Here is a 24,633-nt window from a genome sequence, read left to right as displayed (position 1 = left end):
CCTACTGCCATTGGCCAGAGGGAGACAGGCAATTAGGCGCCATCTCCTTCAAATTGACACAGGGCCACAATGCTCATCCTGCTACAAATGGACCTAAACTAAGGTATGAAACTTACAACTGAAAATCACTCTTCTTGGAGGAACCGGAACAAAAAACCAAATGCAACTGGATACAGGACTGTGGTAAGGCTGGAGTGAACGCACGCAGACATGGACGAAGACGAACACACTGGCACAAGACAAAGGGAGACGCAGACTCATATACACAGGGTAACAAGGGACAGGTGGAAACACTCAGCAGGCAATCAGACCGAGACACACGGGGAAGGGCAAGTGACCTGAAACGAGAGGAGAGTTACTTTTCAAAATAAAACAGGAAATGAAAAGACAAGACATGGAGACAGGACAAAATCCCAACTTGATCTCACTGCGGTGTGACAGCACAGGTCTATATTGTTATAAACGTACTGAAACCTGCTCAGATTGAATATGCTAAAACACAGAGCCTAAAGTTCAAAGAATGGGTAACTGTTGAAATACTATAGTCTGGATTGTATGGTAGATTAGGGGTCACTGTGAAATAGTGCAGAACTCAAGATATATTTTACCATCTTAGAAAAATGCCATATTGTATGTCTACTCTTTTGCTTTATGTTCACTGCAAATTTGTAGAATTTAAATGTGCATATTTTTGTTTGTATTAACACCACTACATCATGTGACCTATGTCTGCTTGATATGTGATAAATCTGTGGACTCTGTGGCAAGAACACCACTGTTCTCTTTTTTTCTCCAATTTCATGTATTCATCTTTCAATCTATAAACCTCTGTTTAGGTCCCCTTTTTAATATTTCTGTTCATAGGTTTACATAGTGCATTATCTCAAATGAATTTTTGACAGTGGGGTACATTTTACCACAGACCCTGCAAATAGGCCTATTCTGTGTTTAGACTGTATTGTTTTATATTGCTTATTCCTTGCTTTACTTTTCTAAATTCTAATTTTCTTTCCAGCATTTCCCTCACATTATCCTATTTTCATTTCGTCCAGCTTTTGTTACATTATTTCTCTACATTTTAATGAAAGGCTGAAAACAAAAACATTTATATCTATTGTGTCTTAACAATTTATTAACAGAAGATGGCGCCAGATATAAAATAACTGCAGCCACAGATATTTTCAAATCTTAAGCTCCACAGCAGAGTCACAATTCCTCACAGTGACCACAGGAAATAAATGGACCAACACAAGCTTACAGTTCAGACTCTGGTGGGGACACACACATAAAAATCAATAATGGGAACCTCTGCCATCAGCAGCATTAGAATTTGAGTTCAATTCTGAACTTAAGCCACACCATCAAATCTTGTTTCTCTACTGCTCTGGGAAACAAGTTGAGAGAGTGCAGTTTGTGGGGTGGAGAGACAAAACAATACGCTAAAATAGGCTCAATAGTTCTGTAGAACTTAGGGAAGCTGCAAAGTTGATGACAAATTTCTGGGGATCTCTCACTGAAAGTGGCTCATTTTAAATTATATGGAGTCACTTGAGCCATTATTCTGGTAAAAAGATTGATTAGTGCAGTTCTGAAATCACAAATTGGCTCTCCTCAATTATGGAATATCTTGTGTGATATACTAGAGAAACGGTCATGAAGAGTTCAGAATGGAAAAGGTTCATCCTCTGGGAAGCCTGAACATGAGTAAATTTAATATAAGTTTTTATGGGTTTTTCTCTCTTGTTTCTGACAGCAAACGGCAGATAAAGTTACATAAGTTTGTTGATCTCAGAATTGTTTAAAGTACATCTGAGAAAAGAACATTTGAAGAAGTAGAGAATAGCAATTATTATCATTTTGCACTTGCAATTGGTAAAATTCAAAGGTGTCTCTTAATCTCACTTAAATTTAAACCTTTTGACTTGGAATGAATATCCTCCCAAAGCCTTAAGATGAAAAATTATGTTATAAAAAGTGTGCTGCCATGAACTCTTCAATTTCCTGACAAGGGATATACTGTGGTAGTAAAGGTGCATTTGTCAGATCAGAGCAGGAGACAGACTACAGATGATGCTGCAGATTATCACATCAGGGGTACAGACAAAAGATATAAAAAAAGATCAAAATCTGCAAAACATTCCTTTCAGAGATGACAAACAATTGTCACTGCGTCACAGGAGTAACACACCAAAACACATCTGATCAGTTTGCTTCTCTAAAGTTTATTTGAAAGTAATACATTTTTTTTTATTTGTTAACTGATATTTTGTGTTATGTTTAACACTGGAAACACAAAGTTTAATACTTGGACTTGACCAGAGACTTCGAAGCCAAAACTTGAGACTTAATTGTGACTTGCAATAACATGGCAGAGTCCAAAGTCACTCCACCATTAACTCATTCATACTTACCATAGTGAATCGTTTTGTATTGTCACAGACAGATGTTGTCCTCCCCTAAAAAACATAGGTGATATGTGCAGCAACCTATTATGACCCATAGTTACATGTTATGGTTAGGCGACCTCTACCAGCTGTAGTAATTATGACAGGAGCAAAGGAGGAAGTCAGGTGATGTATAAAGAATGACAAAATGTAAGTGTGGATTGATGTTTTGGTGACAGAGCACTTGATATGGGACTGTTTGTTTCATTGTTGTTACTTTTAATAATAAAATATGAATAACAATGTGTACCACTTTGTGATTATTATTGTAACCATGATAAAAAAAAAAAGGTCCTCTAACCTTAATGAGTATTTTTAAACCCAAACTATGACTGTGACTATGAAAGCATGACTATTCCATATGCTAAACAATCCAGTCTGGTGCACTACTGCCAAAGTTGTGCAAGTGCACTACAAGGTAGAAGATAACAAGTATAGTAGTCTTCTGCATAGAGCACTAAAATGACTGGGTAAAACATTAGCTGTTTCTCACTGTTTCTCACATTTTCTGTACATTATATAGATTTGTTTGTAATTAATAATTAGGTCATGTTAATTTGGTTAAACATTTCATTCAGTAATATGTTCCTTATAAGCACAATATTTAGCCTGTTAAAGTATTAAAAGCCTTTAAACTTAATTTTAACTCTGGGCCTCAAAATGGGTTGTAATGCAGGACCTGCTTTAGACGTTTCATCATTTCTGTTCAAAATGTGCACCTTGTAATGTGTGCATGCAGTAATAGGAAATAAAATTTCGAGTAATTTACCCAAAACTAATTGACACATGGTAAACCTGGAGACACTGGAACCCTGAGGATCTGGCACTCCAGGATAGCTGCATGCTTTACCTTGCAGGTAGTCCAACTTCCCTTCCCCTGCCTTAGTGTATTGAGCTATAATACTTGCAATTTCAGCTTAAATTTCAAAGTCATCATTGTCACTGGTCGTTTGACCCGTTATAATACAGGATTTACGTGCAAGCATAATATAACAGCTGTAGTGTAGGTTCTACACTACACTATGGTAATAGGCTAACAGAAGTTGTAGTACATGATTGTTGAGACAAATCATGTAGCCTGTAAGCTAACACGGTGCTCCTCCAGACAGACTGCTGTTGATTGGTTCATGGACAGGCCTTCTCTGTAGCAGCTGCCGTCATCCGATCAGACGTGAGGGGATGCTGAGTCTACTGGCTGATCCCTCACTCTCCTGCTGCCGATAGACTGCGGTCTGCATGGGCTTGGTTCGGATTCTTCAGGTACATTTACACTATCAGAATTAAATAATTCGTCATTTGGCATAGTGGTGGTTTGTTTAGAATGATGTTGCATTTGTAAACAGGCTTCTGCTAAATGCAGCCGCACGATGCTCTAGCTGTTTCTTCAATTTCCTCTGTCCCCTGCTCTGTCCATCGTTTATCGTAGAGGGTGGGTTATGCAGTAAGGGTTTATTTTTTGTAAAATAAAGCTTAGGCTACGCCTGACTAATGATGAATGCTATGCTGATATTTTTCGTGTGTGTTGGTGTCGCCTTGTTCAGATAGATGAATGCTGAGGATCCGGGGATGAGATGAGATAAGCCTTCTCTCTATCTCCGCCGAGCTGCTGCAGCGCCGCGCACACTAGAAGGACGTGGGCACGTTGTAGTCGAAAACACCGGAATACAGTGATTTGGCATTTTATTTGAGCTGTCAGCTGTGTTGCTGTCAGCTGTGAAAGGTTTGCCTTCTATTTGCATAAAATCGCCTCCTTGGTACTGGTCCCGATGCTGCTCTCCAGAGGTGATGTGAGCTGAACCAGCGGGGAAGCCGCAGAGGAGCTGTCCGTCTGTTGAGGTGCAGATGAGGCTGTGACAAGCGAGCATGGCTGCCGGGAAGTTACTGCTCTACGCCGGGCTCTCTCTTTCTCTTTGCGCCCTGGGCATGCTGGCTGTGGCGATGTGCTCTGACCACTGGTATGAGACTGACGCCAGGAGGTACAGGGAGCGGTGCCGAAGTTTTTCCAGCCGCCGCAAGGACCCAGGCTTCATCTACATCCCCAACAACAGCCTGCCGCTACGGGCCAGTCGGAGCAGCCTGCCCCGCTGGGAGGAGAAGCTGCTGCTGGCCAGGAATCGGCGACAGCTGTTTGCCATGAGCGCCGCGGATGAGTGCAGCAGGCAGTATAACTCGACCAACATGGGGCTGTGGAGGAAATGTCATCGGCTTGGCTTCGACCAAGAAATCGAGGATCTCATCCTTAAAGGTAAGAATGAAATAATCAACTCGAGATTCAAAGATGCTAAAGTTGTTGCAGAAGCAGCAGTTTGCATTTCAGACCACAAACATGCTGTGACATTTACCATTAGAAAATCAATTAGGTAACTCTGTAGTGATTGTTCATTTGACCAAAGGGCGAGCAAGGGCATTGGGTTATTTTCTTGCTATGCTAGGAAACAAATGTTTGTCCAAAGGTATGCAGAGCGCCACTGCCTCTGTGTGAGTGGGTATGAAAGGCCTGCGGCTGCAGACTGCTTGTTGTCATGCTATTTTCAGAAGAGAGGCGGATGTAGATTACGACTGTAAAAAGCAGTAAGTGCATGTTCCTCTGTTCTCAGGTCTGATTGTCGATCTCTTGTAGTTTAAGTGGTGCTCGCCTGCTTCTGCAAATAATGACATAATCATTTCAAGAAGCCTTTACTCACTTTCCAGGGATCCATTGCTTAAGTCTGTATCTAGACAGGCTTTCTCTGCATGGTTGGGTCCTCCTGCAAGGGTGGCCCTGTGCAAAAAATCAGAGCTACTGTACCCCCAATATTTGCCCATTCATTCCACACTCTGGAAATGTATACAATGTGATATGTCCGTGAATGATAGAAAGCCCACAGATTAATTTAGGGATATTCACAATTAAAGCACAGTATCTTAAAACTAGATTTAGGCACTGGCCCTCTTTCAGGACAGGATATCAGTGGCAGTAATGCATCACCCATGTAAGGAGTGATCACCTTGAGGAGTGCCATGTAATGAAGTCACCTATCAGGTAAAATCCTGATATTTGTGGGTAGTAGGTTCGCACAATTTAAAGAGTTGATGATTTTTGGTCTTTGATAACAATGTACTCGCAATAGTGTTGGGTTTTTTGAGGCGGATTGAGACAGATGCTGAGGCTTCTGATGGAAGTTATTGGTCTGAAGCTAAGATGGAAGAGGAGAGGGTGTGTGTACCCCCTGAATGCATGTGTGTGTATGTGTGTGTTGCAGCTGTGCCGTCCTCTGAGAATGCTTCAATGTCCTGGATGGCCTACCATCTGCAGTAATGGGCAGCCCACTGTCAGTGTGTTCAGTGATCAGATGAATGCCTCCATAGAGGGGTGTGATCTACTCTGGCTCTCTGAAAAAGTACAGCATGCTTTGTCATCATGATGCATCTAACAATAATTTCACATTGAAGGATCAATAAGAACAAAGCTGTAGATATTAACCGGTTTTATCTGTTTGCTCTACGTGTACTGTAGTTAGATCTACACTCAGAATTTACAGCTTACTTTGATGTCCAGCACCTATATTTACTATTACTGCCACTCTTACGACTACTCTTATCTACACTACTGCTTCTACTGCTACTTCTACTGACCATACTACTACTAATACTGCTAATTCCCCTGCTGCTTCTACTACCACTACTACTGCTAATGCCTCTGTTCATATCATTACTTCTGCTACTACTGTTATTCTTATACTACTACTGCTGCTTCTGCTTCTGTTGCTGCTGTTGCTACTGCTACGTCTACTACTGCTGTAACTGCTATTTCTTGCGCTACTACAACTACTTCTACTGCTTGAGTTACTGTTAGTCCTTCTGCTGCTACTTCAACTACACAATTGCAACTGCCACTGCTAGTGCTAATGCTGCATCTACTATTAATACTACTGCCACTATTACTACTACTGCCTGTGCAACTGATACTTCAGCTGCTACTGCTACAGTTACTGCTACTAATACTGCTATTGCTACTACCACCTGCTGCTGCTGCTACTACTAAACCTACGACTCCTGCACTACTTCCACTTCTACTGCTTCCACTGACATGAGACCGTTTAACATCACAGCCAAAGGCAGTGGCTCATGTTATCTTCTTAATCTTAACTAAATACATTAGTGAGATGTTTTACTACTCCTCTGAATTTCCCCAAGGGATCAATAAAATATCTATCTATCTACTACTACTACTACTACTCTCTGCTCCTACTATACCACTCCTTTACATTTACAGTTGTCTTCTTTAACAAGTAATGTTAGGCTCTGTGCTCTGTCAGCTGTCAACATGCATTGTAGAAAGAACATCATTTTCATTTTTCAGGGATTTTGAGAAGTAAAAGGTCAGAAAAGTACTACAAAGCCCACCCCACCCCAACTACCACACACACAAACAGACACACACACACACGCTCTTTGCCTTGTAATCTCCAAAATCAATTCGCATATACACATACAGGATGATTGTGACCTACTGTATCATAATGACTCCACATTCTACTGTGAACTCATGACACATGAAGTTAAATGACAGAATATATTCATGCAATTATTAGCTACATATCTAAACCCAGATGAGTCATTTCCTGTTCATTCCTGTTCTAAGATAATGCTGTTTTTTTACGTAAACATAACAACAACGTTCATAAACATGAACGTTGTTGTTATGTCAGGAATGAATCATAATCCAAAAGGACTTATCCTATTTTTGTACACAGATCAGTCCTGATTCAGCTGCACGTACAACTTCATATTTAACATTTCTGAAACTCTAATTTATCCTAGCTCATCCATCTCTCTGCAATGTGTTTGGTCATATCAGCAACATCCATTTATGTCCTTATCTCAGAGCAGTGGTGTAGTCTATGTAATACGCAGGTATACGTCGTATATCCACTAAGAGAGCTCCAGAATTTCCATAAAACCACTTAAAAATGCACAAGGATCTGTAACAGAACTTGCACTTCAAGAGTTTGTTCATGTAAAAAATGGGTGCTGTGAATCATGTAATGTCAAGTGAAAAGTTTATCAATGAGCAGTAGACTGACGAGCTCTGAGTCAGTGTCAGTGGTTTCCTTCACCACATATGTATTACAGTACAATGTCGCAGTGTCTCACCAGGTAGAGTGGATATAGTGAACACTCCCTTTGGTGTGGGTTTGAATCCATCACACAGCCTTTTGCTGCAGGTCACCCCCCCCCTCACCGACTGTCCTGTTTCTCTCTCTCACCGTGGCTATCACAATAAAGAAAAAGCTGATCCACAGTATACCCACTAAAACAAAGTACACTACACCACTGTCTCAGAGGCATCTTGCATAACTGCAAACTGCATCTTCATGTGGATTAATGGATGCAGGAGATTTAGAGAGAGAAGCAGTGTCAACAGGCCACACACAACACTAAAGCCTCCATTTTAATGAGTTTGTCATTTATGGTGAGAGCATAATGTGTGTATTTGTGAGTATGGAGTGGGTGAGGGTTGTCTCAACAAATCCCATGAAAAGACCAAAATCAACAATGAATGTATCCTACTAACAAGTATTGTGTGTGTATCCAAAGCCTGATTATTCCTCTGGGCCATAAAGCGCCATTGTTGTCCAAAAACTATTAAAAACACATCAATGAGCCACACTGTTGGACAGAATAACAAGTTCTTCATCACCACAAACATACTCCCAGATATACTGTCCTTCTGGCCTAAATACTCAATAGAGCACCAAATGTGGATTAATCCACTGTTGTAAATAGTCCCCAAAAATGCACTATTTCCTCATGGTTGTGTCACATTTATTAAAAACTACAGTTACCAGTTCTTTTAGGTATTCACTGTGCCTTTTTAATTAAACACTGTGTAGCTGTTTTTATGGAATTACATCTGCAGCGAGAACCACTGGACTTGGGCCCGAACCCACAGACAGAACAGGGGAGTCTATCAGGGGAGAATATCGAGAGACAGACAACACATTGTTGTTTGGGTCTTTTCATAGTGTTGATACTAAAAAAAATATAGAATATTGCCAGCCTTATCCTTTAAGCGTACACCACATGGTAGTGTGGTGTAAAACACTTACAGTAACAGATATGATAGTGGCAGCAGGTTAACCTGTTGCATAAAGAGTACAACTGAACCTCAGTATTTTGTTCAGTCTGGAGATTGAGGGAAGCTGTCTGACTTCTTTTAAAAGCTTCTTGTCACACTGACACAACTTTGCACAAACTACCTTTTACAAATTACCAAAGGGCACTAAACAAAATGGTCTAGGAATCATTTGGATTATATTGTCTCTCATCAGTGTGATTCGACTGTCAAATATATTTGAATTGCTTTCTCGGTTTATCAAATATTCACAATATTCACCGTTTACAGGTTTACTATGTTTTGCTATGCATGTTCAGCTGTATCATGGGGGAAAAATAAACAAAAATACAGTATGTACTCAGTCATTACCAGAAGGGCTGAACAATTAATTGTAATGTTATCGAAACTGTAATATCCAAGCATAATATCCAAACTGCAGGAGCTGCATTTTTTTGATAAAGGTACAATGTGTCACAACATACCATAAATTAAGCATAGTGGTGCTACAGAGATGCCCCCAGCCTAAAAATAATATTATCCAGATGTAAGGGAACATGGCTGTTTGGTGCAAGCCACAACAAAAATCATATCATCATTTTTATATTTGTTTCAGTGAAAATGAAATACAAAAAATATCAACTGAAATTGGGACTCATATCATTGCAATATGATTTTTAAAAAATATAATTTAGCCCTAATTACCAGTGTAAAATATTATCCAGCTTTGAACTTCTGCTCCTCTAAATCTCCAAGGCAAACATTGTACTTTTTATCAATTCAGTTTATGAAACATGAAGGACAATTTTCTTCATCACATCTTCTTATACTCTTGTTAGTTTACATTTTGAATGCATGCTTTTACATGTATTTTATCATTGTTGAGTTGCTTCTTTTACTTCAGTAAAGGACCTGAAACCTGTATATATTATGTGTGAACATATAATGAATGATATGGTTGAAGTCCTGATTAACCATAACTAGATTTCTGTGAAAACTAATCCAAAGGATGCATGTTGGTGTAGGTGTTTTGATTTTTGACATCCTCTCCTCTAAATAGGTCACTGCCATACCAGCATCTAATTGTTGGCGTCCATGACCATACAGCTCAATGTTCAATTCAAACTCAACTACAGTGTTGATCATCCAGACAGTTTGGCTTGGTTTCTGATGCTGTGACTGGGCATAACCCCCTGATGTAGAAGCAGCTCACTCTCTCATTCTGTCTGTCACAAAGAAAGACCTCCTTGAGAGAGAAGGGGAAATATAAAACAACAGCTGAGAGACACCAGGCTCAAAAGTTGTTAGAGACAGGGGATGAGAAGAAAGTGAAAAAGCCAAGGATGACTGTCGAGGATGTCAGAAAGGAGAGGATTACAGAGAGGAGTGGGGGGGTGAGAGAGGTGGAGTGTTGAGGCCCCTCATCTTGTGCCATCTGTTGTAGCTCTGTGAGGTAAAAGGCCTTTCAGGTCCTGATCAAGACATTCACAGTCCCATCTAAGCAGAAAGAACAGGGAGAATCCACGGATTGGATTAGCTTGCTCCCCAGGGGTCCTGTATCGTGGGGAGGGATAAATTAGACACTACGGGAGACTAAAGTTGCCTCATAGGTTCCCTGCCAAAGAGCCTGCTGGCAAAGCTGCTCATCTAATAGGCACATCCAAGAGGTGGAGGGCGGGTAGGGTGGCTGCCTTCACTTGTAGTTTGACTGGCTGCTGGATGACAATTAGTGGGATTTAGCGTGATACTAGAATGGTGACAATAAAATTTGGCTTTGAAAACAAAACCTGAACTGAAAAAAGAAACGTGATTTATTTACATTCAGAAGCCAGACAGGTCCGCACACCTGGGCAATGGCTTACATAGGTTTACCTGGAACTCCTGAACTGCAGGTGAGTCATAATAACAGTTTTCTCTTTTGTATGTTTTCTCGTTGGGGGTCCAGACCTTACTTTCTGGACCTATTTACTTCAATATGTCTCTTGGTGCTGCCTACCTGCAAGTCACCCCCTGCAAGTTTGGCACACCCCTACACAAGGCACAGCACATAACTACTTATAATGAAGAGTTTTCTTTAGTTTTGAAGTCGTACTAAAAAGACACTGTGTTGGAGGACTGCTTCAGAAACTGTGCACAGTTAGACACTTTATTTTTGCAGTGATTATTTCTGTAGTTCTCACTTAATGTGGCTGTACGGGTGCCTTAGACTCACAGCCTGTAAGTCTGCATTATTACTGTGGATCTGTGATGTTTAACTGGGTCACAGGTGACCTGATCATGTTAGGAAGAAAGAAGAAGCATAGCAAAGATATAAATGCTTAAATGTTTGTCAATATTGACATACATTGTTAGTTACTATGGCCAGTAAAGTATAATTCATTCAGATTTGCCAGCATCATAAACCAGCAGGACGGTGAAGCGATGTTGACTGCCTACCTTTGGTCGTGAAGTCCGACTATCTGTCTATTCCTCCATTATTTATATTCCTCAAGTCCGAAGGAGTCAATGCATAAAGCAATCAAAAGAGTTTTTCATGAAAGTCCAGGTTATGAATATTGTCATGCGAAAGTCTATTGCAGACTGTCGAGCTACTTGATTTGCAGCAATTCTCTTGACATTTGTGCCTCTTCCCTCCTTCCTGCCTGTTGGTGGGTAGGCTTGTTTTCCTGCTCCAGTCTACCTTGTGAAGGTGGATCAGGGGTATCATGTTCTTGTTCAAGATCAGACTCTGGCCCAAACTGATAAGGCAGAACCGAAGCCTAACAGCTACAACCATTTGTTTACAGCAGCACATGATGGAATGTGTAGCTGCCATAGTAGTTGCTAGCAAAATGACCAGTCAAGGGGGCCTTAAAGAGCCCAGAGGTCTAACAGAATGTTTCACACAGAGGGTGAATAGAGCATAGTAAAACATGTACAATAAGAAGAAAAATAATGTCTTTGGAACACTGAATCATGTAAATCTATTTTACCAGACACCAAGAATAAAAATAATGAACATTAAAAATGGCCATAATAGGTTCTCTTTAACTTTTAAGATACGTTATACTCTTTTGGCACAAGTCTGCTGGAACAAGTGCCAACATTAGCTAATACATGTTAGATAGCTAGCTTTAACTCAATCAGGTACCATGTAAAAAAAACATTGGCAGAAGCAGACTTACTCGCTTCACCTTAGTTGCAGGTGAACTTGTGGAAGCCATTGCCCAGGTGTGCAGTTTGGCTGAAGCTTCTGTTGAGCTTTAGAATGTATTTTAAAGGCATAGTTTGGGTTATTTGACATGGGGTAGTCATGCATAGTCAGTGTGTTACCATTAAACAAAACAAAGTGAAGTTTAGCTCTTTCTGATTCATTCAGCTGTCTTGCAGGTGCGGCGTAATACAGTGAGCCCTGTAGGTGTGCTTGTGCGTAAGAATACTATAGTTCAGTGGTTGAAAAAAATGTAGTACCACAAGACAAGACAAGAGGATAAAGTGCTGAAAATATTCTAAATGAAACAAACAGATATTGGATTATTCCGATGGCCGTCTTTTAAAAGTGTCTAAAACACGTTGCTAAACCCATCCACAGCAGAACATCGCTCTGCTTCTGTGTCGGTGCTCCTGGCTGCATCTCTAAACTGGCAGCACTCTGAGCTGAATCTACTGCAGGTAGCACACTGACTATGCATGACTACAATGACTGTGGATTGTGTGCTGCATCTCTTACAGTGTAATTGCTTGATGAAGGTATCACTCACAGCCAGTTTGGAGAGGAGGATTGATTACTGGGACCCATAACTCTTGTAGTGTACAAAGGGCATATTTGTGTTGTATAACAATAGACTCTGTCCAGTTAAATTTGCAGCCAGATTATATTCAGTGGAAGGCAGAGGTGTAACAATGAGGTTATTTACATGTAAGGTAGTTTGCTGTAGCCACAGCAGCAAACACATGGTACTCTCGTCTTCCTGGAAACATTTAAATTATTCAGACACATATGGCAGGAATCTTTGCTCATTAGTGCCCCTGCACTCTGCAGCCCAGCTGAGGAGACTGCCTCACTGAAACACTGTATTTTCACCAGGGTTCAATGATGCCATCCACCCAAATATGACTGAAAATATTTCCAAAGTATTTCAAAATGCACAAGGATTTCTCCAGGTTGTGTAAGGGCACCTGACTCTCACGAAATGCAATTTGATAAAATTTCTCACCTCTTGTGTCACCTGGCATCAAATTCACTCAGCAGTAATTTGATGTGAACTATTTCATACAATAATGAAATAGTTTGGGTTTAATTCTAACAGGCTAATGTTGGCTTTCTTCACCACAACTCGGTTGGATTTGAAGTTGAAGCTGCTGTGATGTCATTAACTTGACATTTTGTTCTACAGTGACTTCAGACCCGAAATAGTTATTCACATTTAACCAAAATCACCATCTTTCTGCCAACATAACCAAAGTGATTTTGTTGCCTAAATCACAGATGGGACTGTGGATGTGAACCTGGTCTTTGGCGTGACTGTTGTGTGCTTGTGGCCATATGAAAGACCATAAGGAACAAATCAGTAGCTAACTGTTGACAAGAGCTGCGGTTGAATTCTCTAAATAAGAAGGAAAGGAACTTCAACGCTTCCTATCTTAGCTACTAGGATACACTGGACCTTAGAAAGGATAAAATGCTGTCCCACCCTTCCTTGCTGCACCAACATTTAAAAGGATGCACCACTGTAGTCTTACCACAGCAGACACACATAAATGTAGAAACAGCAGTGTACCTGTTTTATGTTTGTGACACAATGCAACACTTATGACAATCCTTGTGTGATTGGCTGAGCTCCAAATCCATATAAGTAAATTTCTTCTCTTTCAAATCCAGTTAGGAGTCATCTTGAGGAGCAAGTATATCATCTTTATCATCAACAATCTAGACATGAATGTTGTTTCAAAAACCATACTCACTACTCTAAAAACTAAATTTTCTCTACTTAACAAACATCAAAACTTTACTATTACTTATGTATATTTATGTCTGAATATAATTCACTCTGGTCCCTACTCAGTCCCTTATTTTTATTGAATTTTTTATTTTAATCGCTCAACTCATTCTTATATAGTTATTTCATGATATCTTATTCCAGCATTTCAGCCCTGTTTGTTTGTGTTTGTGGTTAGGAGAGGAGTATGTATTACGGTGACCCTGAAGGTCAAAACAACATTTCACAAAAAAAAAAAAAAAAAAATTTCACAAAATGAAACATCTCATAAAACAAAACAACATCTCATAAAACAAAACAATATCTCACAGAACAAAATAACAATTCAGGAAACAAAACATTTCACAAAACAACAATTCTGAAAACAAAACACAGCAATAATTCACATAACAAAACAACATTTCAGATTACTGAAAGGGCGAGACAAGACCTTTTGTTTGTAACTGGACAAAGTCCCTAGTGACAATTGCATGTCACTTCCTGTTTCTTCTGCGTACTCTCAACAGTGTTTCTGCACGAATTTCAAACTGAGTTTGAAAGTATGGAGGAGGAGAGTGAAATTATAGTACGCATAAGAATAATAGAAGAAACAGGAAATTACATTCAATTGTCACCAGGGACTCTGTCCAGACACAAACAAGAGGTTTTGTCCCGCCCTTCCTGTCATCTGAAATTTTGTTTTGTTTTGTGAAATGTCATTTTGTTTTGTGAAATGTTGTTTTCTGAAATGTTATTTTGTTTTCTGAAATGCTGTTGTGTTTTGACCTTCAGGGCCACCATAATATATTGTCGTGTTATAGATCAAGCTAAAAAAAAGTAGAAAAAAAAAAAAAAAATAGCCTAATGTGCATTTGGATTCTCTTTGCAGCACAGTTGTCTTTTCCTACGTCCTTAAGAACGTTCCTTCACATCTTTCCTTGACCTCATGACATTTTTGATCAAGGTTAAGGAAAATATTTATTCTGTCTCTATGAGAATAATGAACTAAAAATGTCACCACTGCCCAACCTCACTGGCTAAATATCTTTTGTAAAACAGAAGTTTGTCTATATGCTCTGGTTCTATGTTCTAATTGGGGGAGCGTAAGAGGCAGAATCTACTTTCAAAAGCAGTGTCATTGCTAAAGAACTGTTGCTATGAAAGGCTGCGATACTGAAAGCAAGCATTAACCTCAGCAACACGATCAGAAAATGTATTTACCTCTAATTCTCTAAAAATGGTAGATAACAGCATTTTATTGCTGACTGCATCTAAAATAGCATTCATAATAGTTTAATGACATGATTTGTTTTCCGCCAGTTTTTGTTTTTATTTTTTTAACATGATTTTTAATTATTGATCTACAGTTCTGGTGTTAAAAGCAAATTTCATTTATGATGAGAAAATCACAGGAATTGTGTGAAAAGAATAATATATTCATGTGAAGTAATAATTTTTAAATGACAGGAAATCCTTAAACCATGTGCTGTTAATTAATGCTCTAAGAATGGCAACATCTACCCTTAGGGTGGCTAAAATCATCAATATGACCTTCATTCTGTCCAAATTTGCAGTGTGTGATCTTTTGTTGCCTTTCAATTCATACAGTTCATACTGTGTTTATGGTCATTTAGTGATATGACAAAGTGAAATCCTGTGTATTCAAATGAAAATGAACACATATGCATATGATGACAGTAGCCTGACATGCAGTGGATATATTTTATTCCTTTAGTTTAGACTTAACTGTGTGTCTGTTTGTAAAGGCCTGAGCCAGAGAGCAGCTCTGCTGTGCTTGGAGACTTACTCATCACGAAGTCAGTATGACTCCTATGACCACAGGCAGAGTAGATGGAGGGAGTCAGAGAGCGAGAGAGAGATGAGGAGGAAGAAGCATGATGTGGTTTGTTTCTTCACTGCCACACAGCCAACATCAATGTTTGATGACCTCATGCTCTCTCCCACAGACCAGCAAGAGCAGTACGGACACGCACGGCTCCACACAGAGCATGTGCAGCCTCAGGACAGCCACCATTTATAGTTGATGCATGGCACACTAACATATGTACACAAAGCACACAGTACCTACTTAGATGGGTATACTGTACACACCACACAAATCACATGCATAAAGAGCGTGATTTATCCAACATCAATAATAAATGATGCACTCAATGCACTTCTTCTGATACCGTCTCTTGACACACAATGTCCATGCATATGACACACACACTCTCTGCTTCGTTTCTTTTGAGATGGGAATCAAACCTAATATTTACGCTTGGATTAGGCTTCTTAGAATTAAACAAAATTGGGCTAGAATAAGTATGATAGTATTGTTTTGTTTCTAGAATTGATCAAAAGCAAAAAAAAGAAAAATAGAAAAAAACAACTTAATGGCCAAATTACCATGGAATTTGGCAGGAGCATTGTATCCTTAGCCTGGCTCCAGACCTTTGAATCTCAGCCTGCATCTGCAGTCATTTCAGTAGTGTTTCCCATACACTGATTTGCTAGAAGTTGTATTCATTCAGACTCAGATTTTTTACCATTGCAATCCCTGGTGGATGTTGCCATCTGATTTATCCCAAGGAATTCCATGAAGTCAGGTGTATAGATTTTAGATTTGTACAAAAGAGCACTGCTATCAGACTGGTACTCAGTGTCAAAAAGATGGATTGTGTATCTCCACCCCAGTCCCATGTGTGTCTATTTCAGTCTGCTTGACTTTCACACCACAATATGATATCCAAGATATCACAGACTTTATTTAGAAAACAATTTGCAATACAGATGACAGTAATATGACATATCATGCTAAATGAATGCAACTATATATATATATATATATATATTTACTATATATATATAATTTTCTGCTGCCTGTGTCTAATTGCTGCATTGTAGTAATCTCAGTCTATCATTAAAACGTTGCAGTTGAAACACTATTTTCAGGAACTGTCCTCTGTTGTGGAGGAAGTGCTACTTCAGTTGAAATGGAACTGGCTGTTACCATAAGTAACAACAGACAAAAGAGCCAAAGAGCAACAAGTCACATATTACAAAAACTGAGACAAGAAGTAAAAAATAAAATAAAAAGGGATGGATGTGAGTACTTTCCTAATGTGTTGGCAGGTGAATATTTTCAAGTAACATGGTTTATCTGTAGGATTCAATTTTAATGAATCTGGTCCACAGAAATGTCAAACAGCATGTTCTCACACATCTCCTCTTTAGCCTTAGTGACTTCACTCAGTACATTTAACCCACACATGGAAACATGACATCTCCATGGAGACAAGAGTACCCTGGACCTGTGATTGGCAGTTAGAGGCTTTATTTAGATGAGTGGGCAGAAGATCAAGGCACATATCTGAGACCAGGAGAAGGCATGACCTCCCTCCAGGTAAAAAGTTTTACCCAAGAACAACACACCTCTGGTCAAAAACAAAGTCCCAAGATTTTTTTAGAACTGCGCTTAAATGGTCAATTCTCCTAAATTACAGTGGAGAAGGAAAAAAACATTTGTAACCTGATGATCTGGCAACCCTCAAGCTGAATGATACATCTCTGAGATGAAGGAGCAGTGGCTAATTTGGTTTTTATATTTAAAATGATTCCAATAGTTGTAATCTATTAGCAAATGTGTGTTTCTTGTGCAAACTTGTTTTTTGGTTTTTTTTTTCATTAACCACCTTTATTATTGTAATTAGAAATCGAAAGGATAGAGGCCATCAGCTCTGTAAATAAACCAAAGAGTGCTTTGTAATCCCAACCTTAATCAGTATTTGTTATAGGCATAATATTTTAGCAACCCAATACTATCCCTCCTACCTTTTCACAATGGATCATAATGGCTTATTATTGTGTCATTATAACATTATTACGTTATTCATGTGCAAAATTGTGTTTACCAGTGTTAAACGTGCTAAAAAATGTCCAACTAGTTGTTTTGCAAATGCCATTCATCATTTTATCAATAAAATCCTGAGAGCAGCAGCCTAACACCTGCACAGAGAAACACAGGGCCCTGTTTTCATGGGGAAAGGTGATTTTTACAGTATCTGTAGTTCACAGTAGCTTTATACTGTAGCTTTATAAAGCTCCTCCTTAAGTTCATTAAACTGCAGCCATCTGCAGGCAGCAGAACACATACACCAATAAATCTGCACCATTTGGTGCTACAAAGTTACCCCATACAATACATCAAAATAGTCTGTTGTGACTCGGTATTCTGTTGTTTGTGCGGGAGACGTTGAGTTATAGCAGCTCATCAATCGTGTGTCACTGCCTCTTTTCCCACTTTCCTTTTAGCAAAAATAGCATTTCATGTTTTTTCTTGAAATGCCTTACAGTGCAAATGCTGTTCTGCCAAAGTTCACTGTTTAGGATGGGAGATGGAATAGAAATAAAACTGAAATATTGTTGGATTGATGTGCTCATGTAAATGGCCTCATCAGCATTTTTTTGTTAATTATTTCTTAAATAAAAACATACACCGTTTGCCTCTGACTGCAGGTGTGAGGTGCTTTGTGTTCAGACTGTGCCACTCTGCACCATCCAGTCAACAAAACAATTTCTGTTTACTGAACTGTTATTGTCATTTGTCACCGTGATTGGCTCTGCCAGGGAAAGAGTGAATTTGTTAATCACCACCCACTCTGGTTAATATGCCATGTGGGCCAGCACTTCTGCTTACATGAACACCTGAGACCCACTGCTTTGTGTTTGGCATTGCCCTTGTGCAGTTAAAATAGGGGCCCAATCAACAGACTGAAGGACACAGCCACTGAAGCAGTTGGAGTTGGAGGGTCTCAGGTGAGAATGCTACAAATTTAGAATAATGGTCAGTACATCGTGTTAGTTAAGTAATCTCTAGCTTTATCAGTCTGATCATGGAAAATGTAAAATATTTAAATTTGGGTGAACCAGCCTTTTACAGTGGTGTTCCCAAACCTTTTTAGCTTGTGACCCCTTGGATACTGGACATCGGTTTCTATATGTCTACTTTTTACAACCTGTTCAGCCACGGAGTAATCACAGAGCTAAAATGTCTGATAATTTGCAAGAAAAAAATGAAACAGAGGAAAGTCCATAAAAATGAAAACAAAATTTGATTTGGAGCAGCAGGAATTTATGTTTTGTTCATCATCTTGTTACCCCTTACATTTGTCCTGCAACCCCCTGTGAGGGTCCTGACCCTTTGGTTGGAGACCACTGCTCTAAAGCACGTCTTCAAGGTACAAGACAGTGGAGAGTCCCACACATGGTTGTCCCACACATGGACAGTGGAGATGATGGGCAGTTCATTTAACAGTCAGTCAGATCTGAAACTGCTGCTGCAATTTCCCGAAGCGTTGGGGATGAAAACTATTTCTGATTTCACATCAGTGAACATTTCCATTCTTTAAAAGCAGCTCTCTCTCCTGCAGTGCCTCTCCAGCCTTGTCTTCCACTGGACCATTTAATCAATGGCTAATCAAGTCAAGAGAGCGCTGTGGGCCTTTAGGAAGAGACTGCATCAATCAGATCCTTATTTTGCCTGTCCAAAGACTGACTGCCTGTGAGGACGGATCGCAGATGAAGGGAGCTCTGTGGCCACAGCTGCCTCCCTCACAAGAAAGGCCTTTTTACTGCTCAAGACTGCTGGACAATACAAGAATTATGTCTTATAAAAGGACCATTGTGGTGCAAGTAGAGCAGCCAGGCTGGATGTTAAATGAAAGGCTTTAGTTATCTTAGCTTTGTGCTTCCTTTGCTCATAACGTCGTCTCACACTCACTTTGAAAATGATCGCTAATTTGCAACTGCTGATAAACACTGGAAGAACTGAATGAGAGCATTATCAGCTTCCTAGCACTAAAGAAACACCCTGCTCATTCGCAGTTTTGCGTTGTCATGGTAACATGTGATTACTGTTTGACAGATGTTATTCAGGCACATTGAGCTTGCAGCTGAGCTGACGCGAGGCGAGAGGGGATCAGAAACAGCGTTTTCTCTGAATGTCAAGAGGTTAGACAACAAAGCTTCCGGCTCCGGATGACGACAGGCATAAAGAGAGAGACTGCATTCCCACGGTGACATCCTCACCATTTCCAGTCATTTTGTCAGAGGTCACGAAACATGTTTTATACTAATAATGACACAATTTAACACAAATGTCTGATTGGATAAAATGATGAAGTGATGACATTTTATATCCAAAGGGCCAAAGGTCAACTTCATCATAATGTTCCAATTTTCTAGTCATTCAATGCAGTAACTCAGGAACAGGAGGTGGGATTGTAAATTTGTTTATGTTATTTAACTCTACACATGTTGTTTTCACTCTACACTGATCCTGATCAAGAAAACCACATGGTTTGTCACTGCCTTCCAAAACCAATACAAATCACTGTTACAAAAAAAAGTTCATATGACTGATTACTGACTACTGTACATGCAAAGATGAAGTTGTTACCATGGTCACCAAGTAAGTTAGGGACATTAACATGCCCTAAATTTTATGGCTAACCATCTAATAGAGATAATTCACTCTCGACCACAATGGTGGACAAACTGGCCGACCAGTCACCAGAGCAACTTCCCAGAGGACAAACTATTTCCATTCTGGACACATGTGAAAGCTCTTTCCTGAAGTACCAACCTCAGAAATGTCAACTTTACATTCAAAATATAGAAAAATAACAGCCAGGTTTGCTGAATATTGGTTTTTCTTTTAGCTTTAGGGCTATTACATGTGCAGTTGAAAATATGCCTTTTCCAAGTGTCTAACGCTTGTTGGACAGATGGAGAGATGAAGGACGCTTATAAGGTTATGATTACACTTACAGAGCTATGATCGGAGTAGCTGTTTGCTCAAAGTTCACCTCTCACTGATCTTCACCGTCGCCTCTGTACTGTGTGTGTGTGCCAGAGATGAGAGGCTGCAACCCAACACCTCAACACAATGAACAATACACATATGTTTTTCTGGTTAATTTGGCTCAGGTGCCAAAAACCCTGTGTGAATAAAATTATTTTTATTTCTAATTCATCAGGTTTCAGTCAGTCTTTTGCAATGTGTTTACTGAATATGTTTTGCATGAAATGACAACGAAAATATGATTCATCGGTCAGCACTAGCAGGAAGTGTACTCTAATGCCTCTCTCTCCTCCTCTGCCTCCTCTCTTAGTGATGAGGTCATGTCTGTTTTTCATCACTACAGAAAGAAGTGCAGAAATATCTTGGCCCTCTGTGGCCCTGCTTTAACCTGCATGAAGGCTTCATCTCATTCTGCTTAACAGCTCGTCTGCTCGCATAATCATCAAGCCCTCAGTTTCTGTTGGGCCACTCTCATCTTCTTTCACCTTCTAATTTGCACTGAGTTCATAATTATAACATGCAGGATGATGGGAGATGAACAGAGGTTGAGATGATATGAGTGTAACCAGCAGACAGATAAATGGCTGCTCCATGGAATTTGAAAAGAAGCACATTGGACTTGTAAAAATGTAACTTCATGAAATGTGCTAAATGGATTAAAGAGCCCCTCTGATGCAAATAAAGTGTTTAACCCTATAATGCCAAATGAATCAAATTTGATACAAGCATTTCTGAGACCTATTGCATCACCTTATGGTAAAAACTTCACTCAAAACCCTCTTGTATCCAATCTGATACTTGTCTTCCAACCCCTGGTGGATACCTTTATCACTACAACAATTCAAACACAGTACATGGGACAATCCAAGTTGGCCACCTTCAGATAGTTCCCAACTCACTGGATCAAGGTAAAGAAAATTGCGATTTTTACGATTTTCCAGTGACATTTTCTTTGAAATTTTTAGTAATATTCTAGCATGAACACTTAATCTGTTGAAGCAAGTTATAATTACATAATTTTTTGCATTTTAGTATGTAGTAAAATCGTGTATAAAATTTGGAAAAACCTATATGCAAATACTTTTTTGTAATTTTTTTTTTCAAATTTTGTGAAAGGGCCAAATAAAGGTTCCAGATTCAAGAAATCAGAATTTTCTGTCCATTATTTCTGGGGTCAGGCATTACAGGGTTAACCTTGTTAACATGCCAATATGTTGTTTTTATGCCAAGCCAGAGCTGGGAGCATATTGTTTTTGGGTTGTCTGTACTTACGTACGTCTGTCCGTCACGATGTCCATCTTTTGCAATGTATTTATAACATGCATACATAATTATAGCAGCCGATGAAAACTGATTCAAACAGCCAGGGATTCATATATCATATGACTAAAGAACCAATCCTGTCGGGGATGGGGTCTCTGATTGTGGTCACAATAGACTTCATCTGAGTCTTAGTTAGGCTCAAACATGTGTCTCTGATGTTTCTTCCTCTACCCACTTTGATACTCTCTGTTCTTTCACCTTGAGACCTGGAGCAAGCAGGTGGTGGGCGGGGCACAAGGCCTGATCCAGATATCTCAATGAGGAACTAAGTGTAGATGAGCTTAAGCCCCCGTTTTCCTTTTTTTCCACCTTTGATGTGAGAAAACCATGTTAAACAAAAGATTAATCATTAATAATCATTAATCAGAGTATTTTAAAAACATGTCTGGAGAGGAACTAAACACTGGTAGACCATTAGTGTTCTGTTCAAAAAGAAATGGCCATTTTTCATACCTTCATGGACTTCTGACCACCCAAGGAAAAATAACACCATCAGCCATGCACTTGTTGTGCAGGTCCTACACTTGCAACTGCTGTTTGTGGCTAGTTCTGTTCATGCCAAAACAAAAATTAAGAGAAAAGGTATTGGTGTTGCCTCTTATTTTGTGTAGGAGACTTATATGAATTGGATGAACACAGCTAATAAAACAGCTTTTTTCCTTTTCTTGTCCCTTCATCCGAACTTCAGCTCTGTCAAGATAATTTGCAATCAGTGTTGTGAATTTATGTGTAAAACTAAACTATGTGAACATGTACAGTACTTCCCATCCATCAGATAATTCCCCTTTTGCACTGACTATCTTTTCACCTTGGAAACACTGTTCAGGGAAACACAAAGACTGAATTTCATACTAAAAACACTGTAACGGAAGGTAACTCAGACAGTTAAAGTCTCATGTTAACTTAAGATAAACTTTGGAATATATTTTTACAGGAACAAACACTGTGCACTTTTTCTTTTAATTAAAAAAAAATGGTTGTGTTGCTGTCCCTGTGTTTTACATCCTGTCCCAAACCCTCACTATGAGGGACCAAAAATGACAAAAAGTATAAATTAATAAATAAATGCAGAAATAAATAATTAAACACATAAATAGATGCAAAATAAAAAAAATGGTAATGAAAAAATGCTATTTCTGTATTTTTACATTTGTTTATTTATTTATGCATTTCTACTAGGGCTGTCAAAGTTAAAGCAATAAAAACGAGTAAACACAAATTCCTTTTAATGCCACAAATTTTTTTGACGCATGATTAATGCACGCACATTCTGTGATTATGACCTTAGTTTTGGAAATCAGGAATTGAGACAGTAGTAATGTTGTGGATGGCAAGCAGAAACAAACCATCCACCTTTGTGTTGTTTCCGTGTTCATTTTGTCAGGAAAAAAAATGAGAAGGACAGAGGCTGGGTTGCTCAGGCCCTGCTGAAAACAATAGAAGAGCAAAGAGATAAAAGTATAGCCTAACTGTTTTATCCAAAGAAACTGCACTATATAGGCTGAGTCCTTGTTCTGTATTACACTCCCCACTGTTACATGCACACCCTATTTATTGTTTGTTTTAATGTATTTTTTGTGACTCCCTGTATTGATTCCACCTAGTAGAGGGGGACATTTTTGTGAGCCCTATTTTTCCCCCATGCAGTTAGACACAGTTACATTGCATGAGAGTATTTGCTTTAAGTGTGCAGGATCCAGGGAATGAGTGCGCCATGTTATGCTTTCAGCATATTTTTTGAGCATGCAGTACCCCGTCTTTCCATTCTGGAGAATATTCTGGATTTCTCATTGTTTTGGATTATTGCAATAATAATAAACATACATTTGCATAAAGCAAGCATATTTGTCCACTTCCATGTTCATAAGAGTATTAATAACTTGAAAAATATCATGTTAAGGTACATTTATAACAGGTAAAAAAATTTAAATAAATCAGGATTAAATATTTAAATGAATTGACAGCCCTAATTTCTACATATATTCATTTATTTATTTATGCATTTGTTTATGTATTTCTACATTTATTTATTTATGCATTTGTTTATGTATTTCTACATTTATTTATTTATGCATTTCTACATTTATTTATGTATATATTTCAGTGTCCATATGTTAATTAGGTTGGTGGTTCTACCTCTGTGTCTGCTGTGCTGAGTGAGAGGCAGAGCCGCACAGTGAGTATGGTGTAGCAGCACATGTACCAAGTCTCCACTGGAACAGAACAGGAACCACCATCATCAGCTGCAGTCCCACACGGTGGAGTTACAGTATGTCTGTGGGACAAGAGACAAACAGAGGCAGGACAGCCAGAGCACTGACTGAACTTTCAGATCAAATACTTACATATAGCCCCTCATAAATACCAGCACTGTGCAAACAAACATTTCATATGAACTAAGAAAAAAGTATGATTGATTGTGATTTGTAAACAAAAGACAGAGTAGAGAGGAGCAGACAAACATCACGAAGAAACTCAGAGGGAAAGTTAGAGGCTAATTCACGTCTGTGTCGGCTGCTGTATGGACTGAATGTGCTGCTCTGCCTCTGACTCAGCACGGTGGACCAGAGAGAGGTGCCTCTCATGGGGCTGTACTGTGACTCTCTTATGGAAAATAGTTAAGGTTTGTCCCAAAAGTCCCAAAAGTTGTTGCTAAGTGCTTTATGAACAAAACTAACACTAAAGAGGTCTGAAAAGTCACTAACTAGTGTAAAACTTGCTAAGTTGACAACACTGGAAAGACAAAGCTCCTGTGTACCAGAGCCTGCAGGAGCAGGTCCATCCAATCCCTATCCAATCCAAACTGACTTTAGCCTGAGGTAGGACTGCCCCCTAATTAACATACAGACAGTGAAATACATAAATAAATAAAGGTAGAAATGTATAAATAAATGTATTGTAAATGTTTCATTGCCATTTTTTTCATTTATTTATATATTTAATTAT

The 24,633-nt window shown here is 39.1% G+C and overlaps 1 protein-coding gene and 1 long non-coding RNA gene across 4 annotated transcripts in view; one reads left to right on the top strand and one right to left on the bottom strand.

Moving 5' to 3' along the window:
• The window catches only part of LOC139635167 (uncharacterized), a 5,911-nt gene extending 2,206 nt beyond the window's left edge, over nucleotides 1–3,705 (bottom strand). The window contains exons 1-2 of one of the 2 annotated variants that reach the window (XR_011694136.1): nucleotides 117–3,705; nucleotides 1–4 (exon numbers count right to left, since the gene is read on the bottom strand). The exon at nucleotides 1–4 is cut by the window's left edge and continues 113 nt beyond it. This is a non-coding gene — a long non-coding RNA (uncharacterized lncRNA). The other variant, XR_011694137.1, reaches the window with a different exon arrangement.
• Nucleotides 3,569–24,633, top strand: part of tmem178bb (transmembrane protein 178Bb) — a 121,005-nt gene continuing 99,940 nt past the window's right edge. The window contains exons 1-2 of one of the 2 annotated variants that reach the window (XM_071502214.1): nucleotides 3,569–3,704; nucleotides 3,986–4,689. In XM_071502214.1, coding sequence (XP_071358315.1) covers nucleotides 4,308–4,689 — 382 coding nt within the window. In that variant the 5' untranslated portion in view covers nucleotides 3,569–3,704; nucleotides 3,986–4,307. The remainder of the gene's footprint in view (nucleotides 3,705–3,985; nucleotides 4,690–24,633) is intronic. The other variant, XM_071502216.1, reaches the window with a different exon arrangement.

The sequence above is a fragment of the Trachinotus anak genome, unplaced genomic scaffold (assembly GCF_046630095.1).
Source record: "Trachinotus anak isolate AG129_WGS33_773 ecotype Australia unplaced genomic scaffold, CSIRO_AGI_Tana_v1 ptg000018l, whole genome shotgun sequence".
NCBI classification, from domain to species: domain Eukaryota; kingdom Metazoa; phylum Chordata; class Actinopteri; order Carangiformes; family Carangidae; genus Trachinotus; species Trachinotus anak.
Note: the sequence above shows the minus strand (reverse complement) of the source record. Positions and strands in the feature narration are given on the sequence as shown.